The sequence below is a fragment of the Thermobia domestica genome, chromosome 18 (genome assembly GCF_964235325.1).
Source record: "Thermobia domestica chromosome 18, izTheDome1.hap1.1, whole genome shotgun sequence".
NCBI lineage: Eukaryota > Metazoa > Arthropoda > Insecta > Zygentoma > Lepismatidae > Thermobia > Thermobia domestica.
In genome coordinates this window covers 41,892,753-41,917,865 of record NC_137471.1, presented here as the reverse complement: position 1 = coordinate 41,917,865, position 25,113 = coordinate 41,892,753, and the positions used below count along the sequence as shown (strand labels likewise).

General features: G+C 34.2%; 1 protein-coding gene across 2 annotated transcripts in view; it reads right to left on the bottom strand.

The window, feature by feature from the left end:
- The window catches only part of LOC145675990 (uncharacterized), a 179,991-nt gene that overhangs the window by 77,554 nt on the left and 77,324 nt on the right, over window positions 1–25,113 (bottom strand). For both annotated transcript variants that reach the window (XM_081746822.1, XM_081746823.1), the window contains exons 9-14: window positions 22,878–23,023; window positions 18,712–18,875; window positions 15,261–15,355; window positions 7,569–7,713; window positions 3,846–3,918; window positions 1,661–1,745 (exon numbers count right to left, since the gene is read on the bottom strand). In XM_081746822.1, coding sequence (XP_081602948.1) covers window positions 1,661–1,745; window positions 3,846–3,918; window positions 7,569–7,713; window positions 15,261–15,355; window positions 18,712–18,875; window positions 22,878–23,023 — 708 coding nt within the window. The remainder of the gene's footprint in view (window positions 1–1,660; window positions 1,746–3,845; window positions 3,919–7,568; window positions 7,714–15,260; window positions 15,356–18,711; window positions 18,876–22,877; window positions 23,024–25,113) is intronic.

The following is a 25,113-nucleotide window of genomic DNA, read 5'->3' as shown; positions in this document are numbered from 1 at the left end:
AACGAATTTACAAGGAAATGAAATTTTGACTTTCTTCAAAGGATACCGTATTTTACTGATTATGAGGCACTTTTTTCTTCGAAAAATTGCCTCCAAAAATCAGGTGCGTCTTGTACTCGGAATGAATATAAAAATGTCCATTGTTTGATTTAAAATTGCAGCCAGTCTTAAAAATGGCCATATATTCGATGCCGCGGGAAACCTCTCTCTATCTGGCAACATTGGATTCAATCGGCAGCAGCAGTGCTCCGATGCGACGAACACTAGTTGCGGGATTCACAAGCTTGCTAACACTGTCTCCCTCCCGCCTCGCCATCACAAACTCAGAACCACCAAACTAGAATATACAGGCCGTAAACTCTGCGAAAAACTGGAAACAAGGTGAACCTCCAATATATGACGACGGAACTAACCAGTCGACGTGTTAGTCGACAACCCATGACGTCACGCTCGAAAACCGATGGCTGCGCTAACCCTCTTACGACAAAACATCGTTTCTCACCAAATGTTGATTGGATCTTTCTCCGTTCAGACGATACAAACTAATTTCAATAGTGCATAGTTCGGTTTTATAAACTGAGATTTTTTTTTAAGTCTGGCTTCGCAATCTAATAATAAAAATCGTAAAAATGTTACAGCATTTTTTTTTTAAAATGCTTAAAAATTAAAGTGTGTCTTATAGTTCGTAAAATACGGTATTAAAAAAAGATCTTACATACGTATCACATCCCGTTACGCACATGGTTTTCAATAGACACAAAGACCAATTAGCCATTCACAGCAGCTTAATATCTCAAACCGTTCCGGATATGAAAAAATAAATAAATAAATAAAATAAAAAAAATAAAAATTGCTATTTTACATAAAATGACGTTTTGTGAAAATTTTCTAAAACGGTTGTTGCTTTCCTTTGCTTCCATAACACTCCATGTTGATTAGTATAATTACACAAATTCTCGGGATTATATAATTTTAAACAGTGTTGTAAACTTTACCAGTGTTTATACCATTATCTCCAGAACAGTTTGAGATATCAAATTGCTGTAAACGGCAATACTATCTTTACATATATTGAAAGCCACTTCTGTGATTGGATGAGATATTTACCTAAGCAGTTTATCGAAAAGGCTTTAGTAATATCCCTTGGAACTTTTTTCCTATACATTCGAAACTATTAAATAATGATTACAGTATTAAAACAGTAAAATATTTTAGATGCGCACTGATCCGTCCGCTCACCTGCGTTATTACTGCAGTAGATTCACCAAAATTTGGATGTGAATGATATTGTTGCGTTCTTAGTTCGCAACACTCAATACTCAAAGTTTTAGCTTGACATGTCCATTTGAAATATGTAATAACCTAACATAGTGTCAATTGAAAAAGTATATAGGTTTACGTTGGATTGGCAACATATTAATCGCGGAGTAAGTCAAACTTGTCCCTCTTGTGAAGTTAAAAGGTCGTAGCAAGATAAATGATTCACTCCGTATATATATGATTGCAATCTACATTTGCAGCATATCATTTCATACAATCGCTTAAAATAAGATTATATTACATGGCATAAATCAAACCACATATTTGAAAGGTAATGTCAAAAGAAAAGAGTTTAGCAAAAAAACTCATTTTTACAGTCATCACAAAGTAAATCACTTACCCATCGAAAGCTTATCAAATATTCGTTGAAGGCTTGTGTTTTCCTTGTAATCGAAAGCTTCCTCCTTATGCCATTCATTTTGAACCTAGAGTACAATTGAAAAAATAAAATAGTCCCATTTTCACGTTTTCAACTAATGTGATTAACATCAATAATGTATTAAGTCAAGTTTCTACAACCTTGTCCCCCATTATTTTCTCGTAGTATATTATTCGTTGTGTACATTAAATACAGTTCAGAAAATATAAAAGTAAGATAAAGTTATGTTTATGTCCATCCCATGACCATTGCAGAACACGTTTTATTCTAATCAGACACTTCACTTCACAAATTACGCTAGAGAATTGTTCGTATGCCACAGCAATAATTACAGACAATGTTTTCACGAAGTTGCTGCAGATATCTCGAAGTAGGCATGAGAAAGAAGTCTAGCTACAGCCATCTTTAGCAAATGGATACCGCCTTGAGCTTGTCACCAGCACTTCCTTCAGCTCGAAAATGTATTGTAGCGAAGTGTTAACTGTAACGCTTAACTTCCTGCAATGTTTATATTACCCAGTGAGTAAACTTGGACACATTATTATGTGTTTAAGTGAGGTTTAAGTGCGCCAATGTTCAATGTATTATATAACCTATCTTATGTATTAAAAACTTTTAGCTATACATAAGCAACCAGGCGAAACTGCTGTATTCAGAACTTCGAATTCGTTCCGTATACTTCCTTTTGTGTCGTACGAGAATGGGTAAGAAACGATTTTTGGAAGTGTGAGCTCTAAGTATATCTATATAAACATATATGTACACAGACAATCATTACAAGTTCCCATACAACTGTATCTATCAGTGTATTATTGAGGATTGATTTCCCTAAATTTCCACGACTAAGTAAATTTTCCTTGATCCGTGATACTGTGACATTTATTACTTATGGTTTTTTAAATACAATATAAGCTTACTTTCTTATTGAAAATACTTACTATAAATCAAACTTCCTGTATTTGGAATTTTACCATCATTAATACCAAATAATAATTAAACTCAAGGTATCTTTAGTATATCGTAATTCCCAATACACTCATAAACATAAACAATTAAACATATATTATAATTTGATTTATCTCTTTGATTATCTACAACCAAAAAATCGAACATTTTTCTTCTGAGACATTTGATTTTTTGATTTCATTTGACCTTTCAAAGCTTTAAGTTTTAACATCTTTCAGCGTTCCTCACGCTTATTCATTTCTAAAGATGATTGTATTTTTTCATTCTTTCTGAATTTCCCTTAATTCTTTCGGGTGTTCTTCATATATTGTGAGAGTGGCTACAGAAAATTCCTGACTTTTGTGAAATACAACACATCTCCCTAACTCTCAACAATTTCCCTGACTTTCGTTTATGAAACCTGGTATTTATTTATTTGGTAAATGGATGGGGACAAACATATGAAAATATTCATATAAAATATATACATAGTTAATAAAATAATGGAAACACCCATGTACACGCCCATGCAATACATAAGCTTTGTGAGTTAGTGACACAGAACGTTTGCAGTGCAACTACCTTGAGCTGTTATTCGAGCATTATTGGATGCTAGTGAATTATGCAAATTTTTGTGAATAACATGCCTCACCTTAGTGATACAAAATTTAAGTTCTCTCCAATTACCAAATTGTCCGTGCGCAGTTACTTTGGCAAGTGTATCCAAGACTACTAGGACGTTAGATGTACCAAGAGCAATATTCTATGACGTACATAGAATTCGCACTAGAGACACCATCATGGAGGAGGAATAATGGACGGAAACCAAGGCTAGGTGTTAACAGGTTTAAAATTGAAATTCTGGTATTAATTTCCCTGACTTCCCTGAATTTTCATGACTAAAAAAGTAAAATTTCCCTGACGGGTGACAAAGCAAACACGATCATTTATGGGAACTTCATGCAGAAAGAAGACACAGTGAAACACAGTCAAAAAAGCTGCTTCAAATAATATAGAAGAAAACACAGACTCGAAAAAGGAATCTACCATGCAGAACAAAGAAATACCACGTAATCTCTCAACAAGAAGAGCAATAAACAATTATTTGCATACTTGTCCGATATTTGGTAAAAACAAAAAAATCACTTAATGATATACGTATAACATCTAACATATTGTTTAAACAGTTACCGTAACTTACTTTAAGCGCATCATCTAAACCTTCTCGACCGCCTTTAGGAAGCATATCGGTGCACAACCAGTAGTGAAGAGATCTGAAAAAGGATCAGTAATACATGTCAGTGTTTCCTTTTGATTTTTTTTTTTTGGGGGGGGGGTTATGTAAGTTATTTCTGATAAAAGTTCTAACAACTTCCTTATTATCCCTTCTAGAACTATAGAGTGATTCTTAACGTAAATGAGGAACTTCTGAGAGGTAATTCTTAACAATAAATAAAACACAGGTTTAATCAACATCTCAACTAAGAAGTGAAATGTACCAAACTATGTGACTGACAACTTTGAACTCCCAAACTTTCCAAACAGTGCTGCCAAGTTTCCAAATTTCGATTTCCACTTAAATAGACCGAAGAGTGCGACTGAAAGTTTAAAGTTTCCGTCAAGTCAAAGCCGATTAAAGACAGAAAAAATTAAATGTTTATTCATTTACGCTCAGCTTCTCTTGATACACACAATACTGTGTAGTCGATTTTGAACTTTCGGTATTCTGCTCACTACAACATTTTAAAATATCACTGTCAAAAAATGTTCTTGTGGAATTTATTAAAACTAACTAACTAACTCTATGGCCTATGGAACCCGAAGGTTCAATGCCGCGTTCACAAAAGCTCTCCACTGACTTCTATCCTTAGCCAACTGCATCCAGTTTCTACTTTGTATTCCTATTTCTGCGAGTTCCATCTTAATATTGTTCTTCTATCTGCGCCTAGGTCTCCTAATGGTCGTTTTCCGATTGTCTTCCAGTCAAGGCTTTGAAAGCGTTTCTACTTTCTTCCATCCCTGCTGCATGACCTGCCCGATCAAGCCTCCTAAACTTAATGACCCTAACAATGTTTGATAAATTGTATAAATTAAGTAGTTCCTCGTTATGAAGTTTCCGCCACTCCCCATTCCCATTCCTCTTGGGTCCGAATATTCGTCTCAGGATCTTTTTCTCAAATACTTTCAGTCTACTTTCTTCCCTCAGAGTAAGCGACCATGTTTCGCAACCATACAGAACAAGCATGATTATCGTTTTATATATTTTAAGCTTCAAATTCCTCGACAGAATTCGCGACAACAAGAGATTTTGAACTAAATAATAACACGAATTCCCTGGTTTTAGTCGACATTTGATTTATCATCTTGGTATAATTTCAAACAGAAAATTTTGGGAAGGTACGGCAGAAGATGAAAAGACGAAATAGAGGACTGTATTTTGTAAGAAATCACCTTTTTTGGTGTAGTCAGTTAAAAAAAAAAAACACCACTTAAAGGAAAGAAAGAAACGGTGGTTAACCACCAACAGAGGCGATTGTAGTTAATGAATCAGCACCATAAAACAGATTTCCACGTTAGTATTCTCTAATGGATTTATAGATTTCCCTCATTCTTTACAAACATTATATAGCATGTTCATCAAATACTTGCCATACACTGATTCTATGGTTATCATTAACTTTATTTGGTTTCAAACCTAAATCATTTCAAAATTATAACTTATTTCAAGCATCAAAATTTTCCAAACCTTTAGCACGTACAGTTTCTATCCAACTTCATTAGAATATTTTTGTTTTTGCTGTTTCACTTGTTTCGGATGACGACCTAAAATTTGCCACAAGAAGATGCGTAAGCACCTTCATGATAATAATACACTCCTTCCTGATAATGAACTTTCGGCCTTACTTTCAATATAGTTTCCGCTCACATTGTAGTACTTTAATTGATTTTACAAGGAAACCGATTCAAGTGTGACACGAAATTGTGGACGAGTTTATGTGCAAACGAAATGTTTTTGTATGCAATTAAACCCATTAGAGAGGGAAAACCCTCGATCTCAACCGTTCCGGAGATATAGAGGGGTAAGGAGATAGCTGGTGGATTTCGTGGATTTTCGGCCTATACAGAAACCTATACAGAGATACCTTACACGCCTATTTCAGGCAAGAATGGAACTCCGATATTTTCGCATTACATCTCCAAAACATTCTTCCCCTAGAATTTTTATGGACTCACCGGTTTAGTAAGCTTCATGTCTAAGGCGACGTGTTACTACAGTTTCGTGGATGAACGAATTCTTCATTTTTAAAAGTCTCTTTTTCTTTAGTACTACGCTATATATTCAAAAATTCGCAAGATATCGGAGCACCAGCCTTTCCCTTATTCCTTTATATCTCCGGAATGGTTGAGCTCGAGGGTTGTTCCCCTCTAATAGGTTTAATTGTATACAAAATTTCTTTGTGCACAAACTCGTCCACAATTTCGTGTCACACTTGAATCGGTTTCCTTGTTAGTAACATATACAGGTACAAGTACAATCAAGAAAACATAACAATATTTACGATAGTAGATTATAGTAAAATATTTCTCTCTCTCTCTCTCTCTCTCTCTCTCTCTATATATATATATATATATATATATATATATATATATATATATATATATACCCAGAGTTGTAATTTGAAGGGACCATAAGGGGCAATACCCATTCAGTTTGTAGTTTCATCTCCCGTATATTATAAAAACTCATCTCTTGGAAATGTACTTTTTTATGGATCGAAAATCTTGCATGGATATGCATTACTTCGCCTTCTCTACCCTTTTCTCTTCTTTGACAATTCACTAAATACTTTTTTAAATATATGAATCAAATTGCTTTGTTATATAAAGTAACACCAAATTCCACATCTCGGTTTCTGCCACTATGTATTCTTTAAATAAAGTAGTTATTATATTCATTTGATAGTTGACATCGGTCAAATCGTTATCAATACTGCCTTAGCAAAGTCTTTTGGGATGTTTTATTCCATTAGTAACACAATAGTAGAAAACTTTCGATGTTTCGAACAACTTGTTCAAACTTTGGTTTTGACATATTGCTATTACAGTAGTAACAATATACTTATTTCTGTATCATGTATCTGTATCATGTAATGGACAATTTCTCTTGGATGTAAGCCAAAAAGCGGTTTGGATTTCCTTTTAAGGTTATGTGACCCCTTCCAGCATAACCCTGTTCTTGCATAATAACACCAAGGCGAAAGAAACTTATTTCTCTCCATATGTAATATACAAACATAGAACAAATTATAAAATTTAAAAAAAAAAAAAAAGTTTAAACAAAAAACTTTTTTTTTTTTTCAATAAAAACCATGGTTTTTGCCAAACCTGCTTTCCAGTTCGTGATGATGTACCCAAGTTTCATCTACAGTAACGATTTGCTGTAAAAATGAATTTCCTTCGCGACGATAACGGGCCAAATGTTTACGAGAGGTGTCCAACCTTTGTGCCTTATGCTTCGCAATAAACAGCTGTCGCCATATAGCGCTTGCATTCGACGAATAATTTCCGCAGGTTTAACACCTTTCGTGAACAAAAAGGGAATCACTGCCCTCATTTCCTCCGTGGTGCAGATCGACAATGGAGCTGCCATGTTTAACGATCTGCTATACTACAACAACTAACGCGGGAATAAGAGTGACATGTTGCATAGAGTGTTGCAGATGACACTAATTTAGCGCTGGATACTAGCAGTATTACCAAACCGTAGTGAAAAAAATTGCAAAAAATCCCTTTACTTTTTGAATTCTCCTCGTACACACATATATATATATATATACACTACTTGCAAGGTTCATTTTGTCGTATACAAGTTTCTAAATCAGCACACTTATTGAGGGCAAAAATAAACAGTATGGAACATTACCTATAGTTTTTTGAGAAGCTCGAGTTCATCTGCCAAACGATTGCTTTTGTTCGTAGACTAATAGGCATCTGCTTAGAATTCGTACAAAAATCAAGAGATTCACCTTCAACTTGTTCCAGTGCATCCCATCCATTCTTCAATATCACTGTAAAACAAAATGCAATTAACGCAAGATTAAATCTTCTGGATTATTGTCATGTAAATATAAAATTAAAGAATATAAATCGAATTCAATGCAATTAGCTTGTAGTAGCTAAAATGTTTATGTTGTACTGAGGTATAAATGCCTTGTGCTGTCCTCATTTAATTATTATCTTTGGCCAATAATACAAATGTAAACGTATTCAAAGGAACTACGCAATCAGAAACGTAACACTGAGATGCTACTGATGCAAAATACGTAAATGTATTCAAATGACTTGCATAATCAGAGAAGTAGATTACATATTCAGGAAAGTACTGTTGTGATGATAGTGATGTTAAACTCATAAATTTATTCAAATGAATTACGTAATCAGAAAAGCAATATTATGGTGTTAACTAAATAACTCTATGATCTATGGAATCCGAAGATTCAATGCCGCGTTCACAAAAGCTCTCCACTGACTTCTACCCTTAGCCAATTGGATCCAGTTTCTAACTTGGATTCCTATTTCTGTGAGATCCATCTTAATATTGTCCTCCCATCTGCAGATACGTCTTCCTAATGATCATCCTGTTTCCAGTTAAAATTTTGAAAGCAGTCCTACTTTTTTTTTTTTTTTTTTTTTTTCATTCTGGCAACATGACCTGCCTATTTGAGCTTCCTAGATTTAATGGCCCTAAAATATTAGGTAAACCGCATAAATTATGCAGTTCGTTATGAAGTTTACGCCATTCTTCCTTCAATCCCTCTTGGTTCCAATATTAGTCTCAGGACTGTAATAAATTTATTTGTGCATTATTTTTAGTGTACTCGGCTCAGACAATTTAATTTCTTTTTATTTTAAAAGGCTGCTATATTTTTTGAACAAACAGTATATCTAAGCGTTGTGCATTCTCGCACGGAATAGCAGCATCCAACAGACGAAGCAGCCAGCGGCCTTGGCAATCAACGGCAGCCAATCACAGCCCTACCTGTGATTACGTCACTTTGTTAGGTGGGACTCGCGTGAACCGCGAGAACAAGAGAAAAATTGTGTGACGTGGCTTTCATTGGGCACCAGAACCAGAACCATGATAGGAAGCACCTCACACTCACTGCGATAAAAATTTGGCAAGAAACATAAAAACAATATATCCGTTTATAATTTTATATATGTAGAACATCGATACATGTTATTGTAAAAATATTACCTTGTATTTACGAAGGGATGTAAGTATAGTGTTCATATTAAATATAACTTCCAAATTTGTGCGTGTCATTGACTATCCTATCCTCAAATGCTTTCAATTTGCATTCTTCTCTTAAAGTAAGCGACTATATTTCGTAACCACACAGTAAAACAGAAACAATTATCGTTCTATATATTTTAAGCTACGAGTTCCTCGACAGAATTCACGAAGACGAAGAATTTGGACTGAATAATAAATAATATGAATTTCCTGCTTTCAGTCAACACTTTAATTTCTTACTGGATATAGTTTTGATCTGTTAATGTTGATCCTAGCTATTTGAAAATATTATTTGATATCTTAACATACCTATAATTTACAGTATTACACTCGGCGAGTTCCCATGTGTCTCGTTTTTCCCTCATTTAGTTCTAAACCAATATCTCTTCTGGCGTTTAATAAAACCTCTGCATTTATTTCAAGTGTCCTTATATCATCCTCTAACAGATTTACCTCTTCATCATAAGCCATAACCTGGTGATTGCCATTCAACTCTAGACCTTGATTGCTACCTTTGATTTTCCTTACAGCGTATTCCAGTTGCAATCTTTGATTTTCCTTACAGCGTATTCCAGTTACAATCTTTGATTTTCCTTATAGCGTATTCCAGTTGTAATCTTTGATTTTCCTTATAGCGTATTTCAGTTGCAATCTTTGATTTTCCTTATAGGTGTTCCAGAACAAAATTGAATAATAATGGCGACAACATATCTCCTTGTTTCGGGGCATTCTCAACGCGAAAGCTTGGGGGCAAGTATTTTTCTATGCGGAATACACTGTGGGATTCACTTCAACTCATTTTAATTAATTTAACTAGTTTCTTATCTCTTAACAAAGGCCTTTCTGAAATCAATAAATAATTGGTGCTACCGGTTTGTTGTATTTCTATTTCGTTTCCAGTACTTGGAATGTCAATAGTTGATTCGTTTCGCCTAAATACGCACCGATGATCTAAATCAATAGTTGATCAGTTTCGCCTAAATACGCACCTATAATCTAAATCAATAGTTGATTCATTTCGCCTAAATACGCACCGATGATCTAAATCAATAGTTGATTCGTTTCGCCTAAATACGCGCCGATGATCTAAATCAATAGTTGATCCGTTTCGCCTAAATACACACCGATGATCTAAATCAATAGTTGATCAGTTTCGTTTAAATACGCACCGATGATCTAAATCAATAGTTGATCAGTTTCGCCTAAATACACACCGATGATCTAAATCATTTCATCTACATATGAGGGTTCATCTTACTAACAAAACTTTTGAGAATTGGAACAATGATTGATTCCTCCATTTTATTGTAATTGCTCCTTATTCCAGATGAGGAGAATAAGTTTGTGTATCTTGTTCCACAATGTTTCTTCACCCGTTACAATTAACTTAACAGGGATTTCGTCTATACGCTGAGATTTGTGTCTCTTTAATTTTTTAAGCATTTTCTATTTCTGTTCGGTTAGGTTCTGGAATATACGGACCTGCAGTGTGCATTTTACTTTTTCCATGAAGTTATTTCGTGGCTGCGCGTTGGGCAAACTGTTAAAAGAAATATTCCTATCTATTCAAAATACTATTCGTGTCAGTGACAATTGTTTCATCCGCTTTCTTTAATATATAAGCGTAAGGTTGATAGCCTTCTTCAATTCGTTGATGTCTTCATACATGTCCTGAATACATTTGTTTTCATATTTTTAAATTCAATAACTTAAGCTTTTTTTTTTTTTTTTTTTTTTTTTTTTTTTTTTTTTTTTTTTTTTTTTTTTACGTTTTCCGCCTGAAGCCAACGAAATTTTGAGCGGTTCGGGCTTTGCAACCAATGCAGTTTTGCCTGTTTCTCTTTGCTAGTTTAGTTCATTTCTGGGTAAACCATGGTTTGTTCCTTTGTATTTCCGCGAGCCTAAATTTTTCTTTTGCCAATGTGATTCTAGTTATAAAAAAAACATGTAAATGTATACAAAAATATTACAAAATCGGGAAATTAAAATTGTGATGCTAGTGATGCAAAAGAAGTAAATGGATTCAAATGAATTACATACATAGGTAAGTGAATTAAATAATCGGAAACGTAATATTATGGTGCTAAACACGTAAATGCATTCAAACGAATCACATAATCAAAAAATAATATTGTGATGTTCGTGATGTTAAACACATAAATGTATTCAAATGAATTACATGATCAGAAAAGTACTATTATGAAGCTAGTTATGAAAAACATGTATTCCGATAAGATAAATATTTTTTAAAAAATAATATGACGCTACTGATCCTAAATACGTAAATGTGTTCGAATGACACTAAACACGTAAAGAAATTCAAATGAATTAAGTAATATTGTGATCTAAATGACAGATAGATGAATTTTCTTTTAACTTTTTCTGTTATGCTAAAATAGAAATTAGATGAACGGAGTTGGAGAAAAAGGGGATGCATTGTAAAATATCCCTCCTATATTTGCTACATAAAAACGTTTATGTGTAGAATTATATATTAATAAACAAGAATAACATCAAAATTCTTGTTTACTTGAATAAGATATATAAAATTCTTTCGATAGCAAAAGTTATTATTACAGGTACAGTAGCCTTCTTCTTTGGGAAAACGTAATCTCACCTCTTAAGATTTTCTTTTCAAACTTTATCCGAATATATAGAAATATACGACATTCATAAATTAACAAAACTTCGAAAGCAGCAAACATCTTGATAACTGATCGACAGCTGATCTATTTCTTCTTCAAGATAAATAAATAAAATTTTAAAAAGTCTGGGAGAGTAAAAGACAATTGGAGGCCCGCTTCGAAAAGCTTGAACTTAGTTCTACAAATATATATACATTTTTTTGCAACTTGTAAAATACCATAAAATTTAACACAAGAATAACAGTAAGAATCATTCGCAAATATTAGTATTGTTACTTTTAGTATCGCAAAACCAATGCCACCTATGTATTTTTTGCTACTATTCAAATCTAAATTTCCTTCGTGTGCTTGAAAAAAATCAATTATTTTCAGCTGAACTGTGTATACCAGAAAATCTTCCAACATTTAGGCAAGCCCTCCTAGCTGGTCTAGTGGCTAGCACGTGTATCTTTGGTGCATGGGCTGGATTTGATTCCTTGTGAAAGAGCTTTGAAATTTGAACGCATTATGGAGGCTCGGATTTCACTTTTAACTGTCGGTCCAAGTCTCATATACTCTTGGTGCTAAGTCCAACCAATCAATATGGAAGAAAACACGATTATGAACTCCTCTTTTGCAAAATTTTAAATTCTTGCTTATAATCTACAGCACATGATCACAAAAGTAAATAACAGAGAATTCATTCTTTTCTCTCAATACCTGACTACGATAGGTCCCATAGGTTTGGAGCTATGGACCGTTAAACTTCACTTTTTCACGTTTTCGGCAACTCCGAAAGGACGCATTTGTGCACCCAGGTTGGTCTATACTTTTTGTCTTATCTTATTGTCAGGAATCACCTACCTAAGGTTGTCGGTGTTGTTCTCAAACACCTTATATATATATATATATATATATATATATATATATATATATATATATATATATATATAGATATATATATATATATATATATATATATATATATATATATATATATGACGAGTGTATACGATTGGACTGAATGTATGTATGACACAGCCCGTGAGGCCCCGGTGTATGCTCATAGGATCATACATCCCCCCCCCTAGATCATGGGCCCCAGACCCCGGCGTTTGCTCGCCCTATGGTCCCGCACCGAATTTTTTTGGTACGATTTCCATTTTTTGCTAACCACTTTCTCATTTCTTCCCTACAATTAATAGTAGGGAAGTTGTGGTTCTTTTAAATTTAAAACAGCCGCTATTTTGAAACAAAATGGCAACTGAAAAAATGATCGAGACAAGAGTTGCAGAGATCGTTACGAGGATTAAGACACTTTTCATTCTTCCTCTAGAATCAACATTAAGGAAGTTATGGATCTTTTATATTTTTAAGCGACTCACATTTTGAATCAAGATGCGGATGCAGCTGACTAACAAATGAAGACAAGCACTCGTGCAAGCAAACGCACATGCCTTGTATCATCTTGATAAGACCAAAACTGCGAAGGCTATTGTGTCAACACGATTCGTTTTATCCATATACGACTATATATTATGTAATACCTCCTAACTCCGCCTTATATACTGTCAACCCCAAAGCATCAGAAAATTTCAAGATTCTGAAGCTGCTGGAAGTACCTAACATTAAGAGTTGTGGCAGCAGTTCCATTTAATACATGGCGTCGATATAATTTTATATATATATATATATATATATATATATATATATATATATATATATACTTATTTGACAATTTTCTTGTTTCTTGTTTGCTAATTTTAAAAACCTACGAGGATGCCAAGATTTGAGTTTGTAATCTAATTAAAAGTACCTAAACTTTCAAGTTCTTCATTGAAAAGTAACCCCATTTACATCAGAGTTGTTTTGTTTAAAACAAAATGTTTAAAACTTGTTTTAAACAATTCATGAGGGGGGGGGGCGTTTGCCTTCTGTCCCACTGACGTTCCTGTCTAGTGGCTGTCATATGAAACCATCCCACGCCCTTTCCCATGGTTTTAGTTACATTTGTTTTGGACTCTTTTAGACTGCGAAGATATTACGTTTTGAAATAGAATTCATTTGCTGAGCAAAACTAACTAAACTTTATTGAAAATGGATTTGGATCCATTGTGGTCTGAACGCCCCCAGTATTACCTTTCTTCAATACATTATTGACTCAAAAAGCAACCAATTACATAGGCTTGCAGAAAATATTTTCAAGTTAGCACAACATGAAGTGTGCTTCAAACATTACTTTTCGAAAATTTATTATTTTAAAATAATTTTATTACCATTAGTGTTCTGAGATAGTAATCAAATTTTGCTACAAAAATTTCACCCGCCTCCACGAAACGTAAGCTTGGCCCCTAAAGGTGTAACTAGAAAACTTTCAGAGGCGGTAACTCCGAAATGACTTACTTTAGGGCTAAAATAACCGCACAACCGTATTTCTGGTAAAATTCTACCCTTAAAAACATGTAACACGACTCCCTTTGCATTTGAAATTTCGAATATCAATCAAAGATGTCCGCCATGATGCTTGATAGCAACATGTGATGTGTCAGACCACTTCCAAGTTTCATTATTCTCCCTCAACCCGTTCTCAATACACAAGGATGGTGAAGACTTTTGTTTTGCCATGTATATTGATATATTATGTGAAATATCTATAGTAGGTAGATTTTAAAATCTACCTAAAAAGCTTATTACAACCAAGAAAGTACTTACGAGAGACACTGGCAAGAGGGAGTAATAAAAGGGGGTCCTGATACGAAATAAGCTGAGAATTACTAATCTATACTGAAATATTCTGTACCCAACATAGTGTAGTCCTAATGAGAATAGAATAAATGAAAAGATTGGTTGTGAGCAAAAAGTCTTAATTACACGATTTTGAAAAATGTTTAAAATCATGTTTTAAACTGTTCAAAATGTTTAAAACATGTTTTTTTTGTGTGTGTGTGTTTTAAAACATGTTTAAAACATTTTGAACACCATTTTCATGTTTTAAACGTTTTTTTTTAAACTAATTTTTCCAACCCTGATTTACATACCAAGGCTTTTTTCTTATTTCTCTTAGACTTTCTAGAAAATAACAATATTCACTTTTGGCAATTTTTCTATGGATCTACCGCAAGTGTCTAATAGTTATGGGTGCAGAAAATGTCCAATTTTAAAGTAACATAAGAAAGATCTAAGTTTTCCATAAAACCCCCACTAGGTTGGAAATGTTAATTCTTGTTGATTTAATAACGTACAGAGTGAAAAAGTGACCCGACTGGACCCAGACTCGAACCCGGGACCTCAGGCATACCTTGTTGATGCGTAGATACATAGATAGCGATATTTACAAAAAAATTACACGCGTACCGAATTTAAAGTTTGTATTCCAATTCCAATTACCTAAAACATGTTTCGATAAAAGGGGTCCATTTAAGTAACATGGGGAATTTTTCATCATCTCCCTTTCTGTTAACCTCCAAAAATGTAAAAAAGTATTGCAACTTTTCCTGTTGATTTTTCTCTTAAAGCATGTTAAATTTCACTTTTCCACATCAATTGTAAGTACTCATTATTTTGTGTCTAGCTTTATATATTACAGAAGAAATACGAATTATTCTGCACTATTATGTCAAATGTGAAGGAAGAATCCAATACTAAATGTAAGCTTCAAGTTTTAAGTTACTTAAATACTTTTAAATCAGCTTACCGCTAAGCACTTGATATGCATCTTCTGATAGAAATTCCATGAAACAACTAAGTCGCGGTAATAAATCTGCAATACTGCATCTCAGTTCATAGCACCTAAAAATATGTATATTAACAATTACGACAATTTTATTTATGGTACTAAAATAATATTTCGAAAAGCAAAACTCGGAAATAACATAACTGATATAAATCTCAAGAAACAAATAAACAAAACAAAAAAAAAAAAAAAAAAAAAAAAAAAAAAGTTAAAATGTTACTACGAAAGTACACATATTTCGTGATTCAAAAATACTATATTAAAAATGATAGTAATTGTTACAAAGGTAAATTCACTTAACAGAAACAATATGAAGTAGAGTTTCGACTATCCGGGATAGTTCCAATAAATAATAAGAAAAAAGTAGAAAAATTGAAATAAAATTAGGAATCTACTCTACTTGTAATACCTTCATAAAAACACGACTTTGTTAAGGAGAAACACGTCATTAATCAATGATTTATTTATTTATGTATTTATTTTCAAAAAGTAGAATCTGTAAGTTTTGAAATTTTTAGGCGTGACTTTTCAAATTTGTGTAATCATTTACCAATGGATACTAAAACAAGTTAAATTCAATTAAGAAATATACCTACGTTTTACGTTAAATATTTGTTTATTTTAAACTTGTATATATGTATAATGTTCATCATTTTATATTTCATTCAAGTACATTAGACATTATAAAAATTTTTTCTGAATACGTACAATATTTTTATTCATGGACTTACTTTTTCTGTAATAAATTTTTAATCCATTTATAAACAAACATCTCTAAAGAATGACCTCTGCTAAAAGATGAGAATATACGAGGGACCGTCAAAGAGTTCCCAGAATTTCGTTGTAACTATTTGTTACCACAACATAAGTACACATTCAACTTAATCGCCTTCAAAATATGCTCTTTGAGAACACACACCCTTGTTTCTCCTACCATTGTTAGAAACAACGCTGGAAGTTCTGTTTTGATATGTTTGAAATTCAGTCGTCGTGTTCGTTTGAATGTCTTCTGCGGTGGCAAAACGGCTTGCAGAAACGAACACTCTACTCTTCTACCAGCCACTCTACTCACCGGATTTAGCACCAGTGGATTTCTGGCTCTTCCGCAAGATCAAAAAGGACCTCAAAGGTAACACTTTTGCTACCCTAGAAGACATCCAAACCAACGTGACAGTTGAACTTCGGAACATACCAAAACAGAACTGTCAGCGTTGTTTCCACCAATGGCAGGAGAGGTGGAACAAGTGTGTGTGTGTTCTCAAGGAGCCTATTTTGAAGGCGATTAAGTGAATGTTTTTTCAAGGAGCCTATTTTGAAGGCGATTAAGTGAATGTTTTCTCAAGGAGCCTATTTTGAAGGCGATTAAGTGAATGTTTTCTCAAGGAGCCTATTTTGAAGGCGATTAAGTGAATATTTTCTCAAGGAGCCTATTTTAAAGGCGATTAAGTGAATGTTTTCTCAAGGAGCCTATTTTGAAGGCAATTAAGTGAATGTTTTCTCAAGGAGCCTATTTTGAAGGCGATTAAGTGAATGTTTTCTCAAGGAGCCTATTTTGAAGGCGATTAAGTGAATGTTTTCTCAAGAAGCCTACTTTGAAGGCGATTAAGTGAATGTTTTCGCAAGGAGCCTATTTTAAATGCGATTAAGTGAATGTTTTCTCAAGGAGCCTATTTTGAAGGCGATTAAGTGAATACTTATTTTCAGGAACATTTTGATTGACCCTCGTATTAATACGAGCAAGTTTTGGTATAACGAAATATGTTTTTAATGATATAGACGAGGCAAGAAGTGAGCGATTATAGAACTACGGGCTAGCTGTCTTTTTTGTTATTCAGCCTGCCCTTCCGCTACTTTAGGCCGGATAGTCAAGAATCTACTGTAAAATATAACGTTTCAACATTATATTAGTATTTTCATCAGACACAGAAATCCATCTAAAAATACATAAAGCATAAGTCATCTATATGTACGGGATATACCATTTATCTTGAAATGCTCTTGTAACTTTTCAACTAACAGATTAAAAAAAAAGAAAAGAAAAAGAAAAAAAAACAAATTTTGAACGATGTAAATATCGACAGGGGGAAACTGTTTAACATAGTTCACATATTTGATTACGTCAGACTATTAAATATTTCAAATCTACATGTTAACCGCAAATTCAGTACCACAATACCATATGGTAAGATGTCACCCGGAAGAACATGGATGGATTGTATCCTCGGCAGTCAAGATAACTCTTGTTGATATAGAGTTAACGCCTTTTCATTCTGTCAATGATTTCATTATCTCCTGTTTGTTTGCCTGGGGATAAAAACAACGTTCAACTAAAAATTTACTTCGGCTAATTATCCTCGTCTGTAGTTTTAAATATATATATGATCTCTAAGACTCTTTACATAATATAACAGTAGACACTACAACTCCTTCCACACAATGAACAGTTATTAATCCTTATATCATTTACAAATAATTATGATTACCATTTTCATTGTTACGGGTCAATTGTTATAAGAAGTCTGCCAAACAATGTTGCAGTGAGATTATGATACACATGTGTGACTGAAAAGTTTGAAATTCGTTGCATTATAGATTGAAATGACAAGTGATTTCTCAAAAGTATTTATAGCTTTAGTTCATGGCGAAAGGGTATTTCTTTTTTTTCTCCTTGTTAAATTAATGTAGTCGAAACCAAAATGGCTGTTACTTATTGTACGCAAATGCGTGTTGAACAATTCAATGCCAATACTGTTCAGAGATTAAGCTCAACTTTTAAAATCTTTTAACATTTTTGGAAAAAAGTTGCTGAATGTTCTTAGTATCTTTAATGTATTTTTAAATGTAATCAAATAGTCAGTTTGAAGAAGGGAATGATAAAGCAATGGCAAAATGGCATTTTGTACTCTATATTCTCTCTTTTCCAAGCTGCACTCTACACATGAGTGATATAGTGTATAGTTCTCACGTTTCAGTACAAACCTGGTAGTTATTCAATTCTACCTCTCTATGAATTTTAGAGCGTAGCTATTGAATTCTGGAATTATGAACTCTGCCACTTAAATAGTTTCTTTCTTCAATTTCCCAAAGTTTTGGTTTTCTGTCTATTCCCTTCTTAAACTTGAAGATTCAATTTTACCTATGCTTTTATATTATTATTATTATTATTATTATTATTATTATTTTCTTCCCTTTTTGTTGAAAATTTGGGAGAAGGTATCTTCCGCATTTTTCCAGCACAATATATTTTTTGTAATTTTTTCAAAGATTAAATCCTGTTGTCAGATAGTCGACAATAGTAAGGTAATTACCAATATTTTACTAAACAATTATACTAAACAATAAGTAAATTACAATTTGTAACACTTGTATTTTGGAATGCAAACTTTAAAAATGTGATTACAGTTGCCAGTACCTTCCACTGCTTTTACTTTCATGGACCTGCAACGAACTGCAAATGGTAATGGCCGACTGCGTCAGCATCTTCGCATCCTTGAGCAGATAATATAGCTTCTGAACCAGTGGACGGATTTTCTCCCTCAGGTGATAAAGACATATAGGAGTAAATACAATTTCAAACTGAAATAAATTAATAAAAATCATATTATTATCTCTTCTGATCATTTGTTGCAATCGAATACTATCGCAAAAGCAAGGACATACATAAAGGACTATTCTCAATTAAAAATGTACCGTTAATGAAGATAAATAACAACACCAATACACTGAGAACTGATTTTTCGGTCTAATATGTTGACAGAAAAATTACTTTTGTTATTTCATCTCGTTGAAATCGCCGCGATCCCCTTGTGAATTCGCCATTCAGATATTACAAGGTCAGTTTTATTATTACGTTGATAATAATGTGTTACACATTCTCATTATGTAACAATAAGATAGAACAACAATAAACATACAATATCAATAAATGGTGATAGAAAACAAACACATTATGGAAATAATAACAGAAAAAATGTCCATAATTACTAACAATTAAAAAAGCAAATTCGTTATTATGATTTTATAAAATTTAATAGAGCTAATATTCATAAAATACAACAAATACGCTTAAAATTTACAGGAAGAAATGCGGAAAGTTAGTTTGAGCTTAAAATAATCAAATATTTTCACGAGCGTTTCCAAATTGGGAGAATAAATAATTCGCATTATTATTTTTTTAAAAGTAGATGTAAAATGGAGTATTTTAAATAATCAACTCACATGTCATGATGGAAATGACATAACATATATCAAACTATATGAGAGCATATCGACTTGAGAAATAATGGACCATAGCCAACTCTGAGGTCTTTATCTCTGAAAGTACGTTCTAATCACTAAAAGTATATTATTAGTGTTGTTTTATTTTCAGGAAAATACTTCATGGTGAACAACAGAAATGTGTAACAAAAAGAGGTCTTTCAAATTACAGTAATATAAACTGATATTAATATGAACTATATACAGTTTTCAATAAATATTCTCCTTGTCTGTATATCATTTATGTGATTTTTACAAAAAAAAAAAAAAAAAAATGTTGATTCAAATATATACAGTAGAACCCCTCTCATCCGTCGTCGGCTGGTCCGCCACTCCGGTTGATCCGACCGTGCTCGAGCCGTATTTGTCCTGACTCATCGGTGACTCACGAGGGCTCGTTATCGTTCATTGCCGATGCGGCATTGTTCTTTACTTGGTGTTACCGCATATCCGCTTTAGTGCTCCGTCATCTCTTCTATCATTTTTTTTTCATTGTGGGTATTTTCTTTCTTGCACTATGTAGTTTTTAGTGCTTTCACTGTTCGTTTGTTTTTACTGTAGAGAACAATACAGCAATTTGTGAGTTCAGAGATTGTTTATTTTATTGTAAATTCGTATTTTTCTGAATTTTCTGATAATCCCACCTTTTTTTTTGCGTTCCGACCATACCTCTAGTCCCACAGATAACGGATTAGAGGGGTTCTACTATATATGTAAATCTGACTGCTTTCTATATACTGTATAGAATAGAGTATTTTATTGTCATTGAGCTTTACAAGCAATAGACAACGTCCGAATTATATATATATATATATATATATATATATATATATATATACAGGGTGTTTCAGATAAAACGTCCAGTGCTTATAAATCCGAAACGGCTGAGAATAAAAAGATGAAACAAAAACTGAGATAGAAAAATGTCATAGGGCGCATCACATGGTGTTGTTGTGGTGACCCACAGGGCCCTCCTTCAAGGGGGGCCAGGGGCAAACTTCAAATTTTCAAATAGGAACATGTATTGAATCATACCTCATTCAATAGTACTTGAAAAACGAAACAACTTTTGTAGGAAACAATTTTCGATTTGGGGCACCGTTTTCAAAATGGCCGCAAAAAGTAGGTCCTATATCAGATAAAACGTCCAGTGCTTATAAATCCGAAATGGCTGAGAATAAAAAGATGAAACAAAAACTGAGATAGGAAAATGTCATAGAGCGCATCACATGGTGTTGTCGTGGTGACCCATAGGGCCCTCCTTCAAGGGGGCTCAGGAGCCAACTTCAAATTTTCAAATGGGAACATGTATTGAATCATACCTCATTCAATAGTCCTTGAAATACGAAACAACTTTTGTAGGAAACAATTTTCGATTTAGGCCACCGTTTTCAAAATGGCCGCAAAAAGTTCTGTATCAGTTTGAAGTTGGCATCTGGGTCCCCTTCATGGAGTTTCCTGAGAGTCACCACAACACCACCACTTGATATACTTTATCATCGTTTCTATCTCAGTTTCTCTTTCATCCCTCTATTCTCAGCCGTTTCTAATTTAGGCCTATAAGCACTGGACGTTTTATCTGATACAGGACCCACTTTTTGCGGCCGTTTTGAAAACGGTGGCCCAAATCGAAAATTGTTTCCTACAAAAGTTGTTTCGTTTTTCAAGTACTATTGAATGAGGTATGATTCAATACATGTTCCTATTTGAAAATTTGAAGTTGGCCCTTGGGCCCCCTTGAAGGAGGGCCCTGTGGGTCACCACAACAACACCATGTGATGCGCCCTATGACATTTTCCTATCTCGGTTTTTGTTTCATCTTTTTATTCTCAGCCATTTCGGATTTATAAGCACTGGACGTTTTATCTGATATAGGACCCACTTTTTGCGGCCATTTTGAAAACGGTGGCCCAAATCGAAAATTGTTTCCTACAAAAGTTGTTACGTTTTTCAAGTACTATTGAATGAGATATGATTCAATACATGTTCCTATTTGAAAATTTGAAGTTGGCCTCTGGGCCCCCTTGAAGGAGGGCCCTATGGGTCACCACGACAACACCATGTGATGCGCTCTATGACATTTTCCTATCTCAGTTTTTGTTTCATCTTTTTATTCTCAGCCGTTTCGGATTTATAAGCACTGGACGTTTTATCTGAAACACCCTGTATATATATATATATATATATATATATATATATATATATATATATATATATATATATACAGATATAAAGAAAAGTAATCATAATATATAGACAATCAATTGCTGGTTAATAGTATAATGAACAACCTAATAATATTTTAAATATTTTAAATAAAGTGACACTGCAAATTGCGACACAGTTTCCTGACATTCACTAAACTCTTGAACAGAGTAAAATGGATTCGTTATTAACCAATCATATAACTTTTTTTTATAACCCTTAAACGGCAGCTGCTGTATGGAGGATGTTAGTTTATTAAACAGCGTCGGTCCTTTAACTAAATAACTTTTTTTTTCGATAATCTAGTGAAGGGTATATCAATTTTCTTACACCATCTAGTATTATATGTGTGTACTTCATCCCTGAGTGTCATATTTGCCAGGTTTTGCTTAGTGTAAAGTAGTACTTGATAAATATATACATCAACTACTGTCATTATCTTAAGCCTGATAAATAGTGGTTTACAGTGTTCTTTATCATGTGTTCCAACAATAATCCTGGGCTTTCTTTTGCAAAACTAGGACATCATGTGCTTGGCTTGACTTACATCTCCCCCTATTACTACCTCATAATTATACCAGTTGCTGAGAAATGCCAATAACTTCTCCAATTTTTTTTTTTTAATTTTTTTTTTATTTTTTTTTTTTTTTTAGGATGACTATTACGAGTTCTATAAATAGATACGATTATTAACTTGTATCGATCCAGGAAAATTGCAGTTGATTCAAATTCATGTTCAGTATTGAGAAAAGTTAGATCTAATTGACGATATTCTATGTGACTATTACAGTGCGTATCAATTTCATCAATAGAAATACTCTTGATACCCGCTCTACATTAGTTCTTACGATTTTCGCGACTTTTTCGAAAATTCTACAGTACTTGACTTTTCCCGATCTTTCTCAGTTTTAAAATATAACGCAACGATTTTTCAAAATTATCGAGTGGTTACAGAAACAGTGATTCCTAGTTTAAAAAATCATCAACACTTTTCTGTACGTTCTGCCTAAAACTTAGTGTTTAATAAGAAATTTTCATTCTACATTAACTCCTAAGCGCTCGTTCATTTCCGATCTTATGAAAGATTAAATGTACCATGTGTAGAAATAAACGTACCTCGTATATTGAATTCAAGAGTCTGTTTAGCCACATTGACAAGAGTGTGCTATTACAAATCAGTTGAGTAAGTACAATATGTGACGTCAAATTCACGGAAGATTCTACCCAATCTCCATCGTGAAAAGATGAGTTCATTTTGGTGGCTAAAAAATACAGAGTTAATACAAATAAATTAAGGAAATATTTTTTTATTTAGCATAGTAAATACCTTTTAACATATAATACAATACCATTTAACATACTAATTACATTGAAAATAAATAATATTGTTAATATTGTATGCCATATTAAATTGTATTGTATTTTTTTTTTTAATTTTGGACAAGGAACAAAACAAACTAGAAGCCAAAAATTATTTGAGATTGAATTCAAGGAACACATTGTAACCTGTAATACCCTGTAGTAGTCCTGTAATATGCTAATTAATTGAGTACTTATCTACTAAAAATTAATCTTTCAAAAAATTCCTATTATATATATATATATATATATATATATATATATATATATATATATATATACAGATGGTGATCAGAAAAATGGAAACATCTGTAGTTGGCAACACGTGAGATGTATGGGTTGGCAGTGGTGTCGTGGCGCCCGCAGCGCCGGACCGCTGGTGGTGGTGTGTTAGGTCGCTCTCCATACTACGTCAGGCGCAGTGAAACAGCAGTGTCCAGTGGCTGCAGCAGACGGAGGTAGCGTAAAATGGGAGACCTCTCAGATTTTCAAAGAGGGCAAATTGTTGGTGCGCGGTTATGTGGAGTGAGTGTGACGGCAGTGGCTACTGTGATAGGTGTGTCGCGTGGGACAGTGTCGAAGGTGATGACGGCCTACACAACACACGTGAAAACCACATCGGGGAAGCGGAACAGTGGGCGGAAGAAAATCATGAGCGACAGGTCACGCCGGGTACTAAAGCGCATTGTCACGCAGAACCGTCGTGCCACTGCGGAGCAAGTGACGGAGGAATTCAATCAGCACCTCCCCCACCCTGTTTCGACAATCACAGTCCGCCGCGAATTACATGACATGAACTTACGGGGTCGTGTTGCACGGGCCAAACCGCTCATCAGGGACCATAGCGCTTTCGCACGCCACGAATGATACCGCGACCATGCAACTTGGACCGTTGAGGACTGGAAATGTGTGATATGGTCGGATGAGTCATCCTTCACCCTATTCCCAACCACGGGCCGTGTTTGTGTGTGGAGAACGCCCAAAGAAGCTTATGATCTGCAGTGTCTCCGCCCAACTGTGAAACATGGCGGCGGCTCGGTGATGCTGTGGGCCGCCATATCATGGTTTTCATTGGGTCCTGTGGTCACACTTAGCGGACGAATCACTGCCAACGATTATGTCGCAATTTTAGGAGACCACTTGCATCCTATGGTCCGGATGTTTTCCCGGACAATGACGCCATCTTCCAGGATGATAATGCACCCATTCACACAGCTGGCGTTGTTGCAGCGTGGTTTGAGGAACATCGGGATGAAGTTCAACACCTCCCCTGGCCCGCCCAATCCCCAGATCTCAACATAATTGAACATCTGTGGTCCGTCTTGGAAACACGACTCCGGCGACGATTTCCACCTCCATCCTCTCTCACAGAACTGGCCGATGCCCTGCACGAGGACTCGTGTAAAAGTCCACTTGCTACCATTCACGACCTCTATGCCTCCATCCCACGTCACATCAAGGCTGTTCTGAAGGCGAAAGGTGGCCCGACACCATATTAATCTGGTAAGTTGCAATTTCGTTCAGGTGTTTCCATTTTTCTGATCATCATCTGTATATATATAATCAAGACAACAATATAGACAACCGTCTATATAGAATTGGTGCTGGACGGAATATTAAACTTCAAACAAACCAATCTTTTTTTTTTTAATTAAATAAAAATAAAATAAAATAAAAATCAAACTATGAGTACAGTGTTCTTAACTGAACTTTCTAGTGATTTTATTTTGAGCCCATTTCCTGCTATCAGACCTGGATGAAACTATCGCTAAACAATGAAAATACGAGAATCAATTCTAAACCGACTACACCAAGAACACGTATGGTGTCGCCAGTTGTTAGCTTTATTTTAACATCAAGATGTAAGTTCATTAGTCACTTATTGTTTGCTGTCTACAAGGAAATCCCTGTACTTGTTAAAAAGCTTTTGTAATAAAACTGTGACATTGTCCGCTACGTTCATTTAACTGCTTCACGATGCAGCAACAAAGAA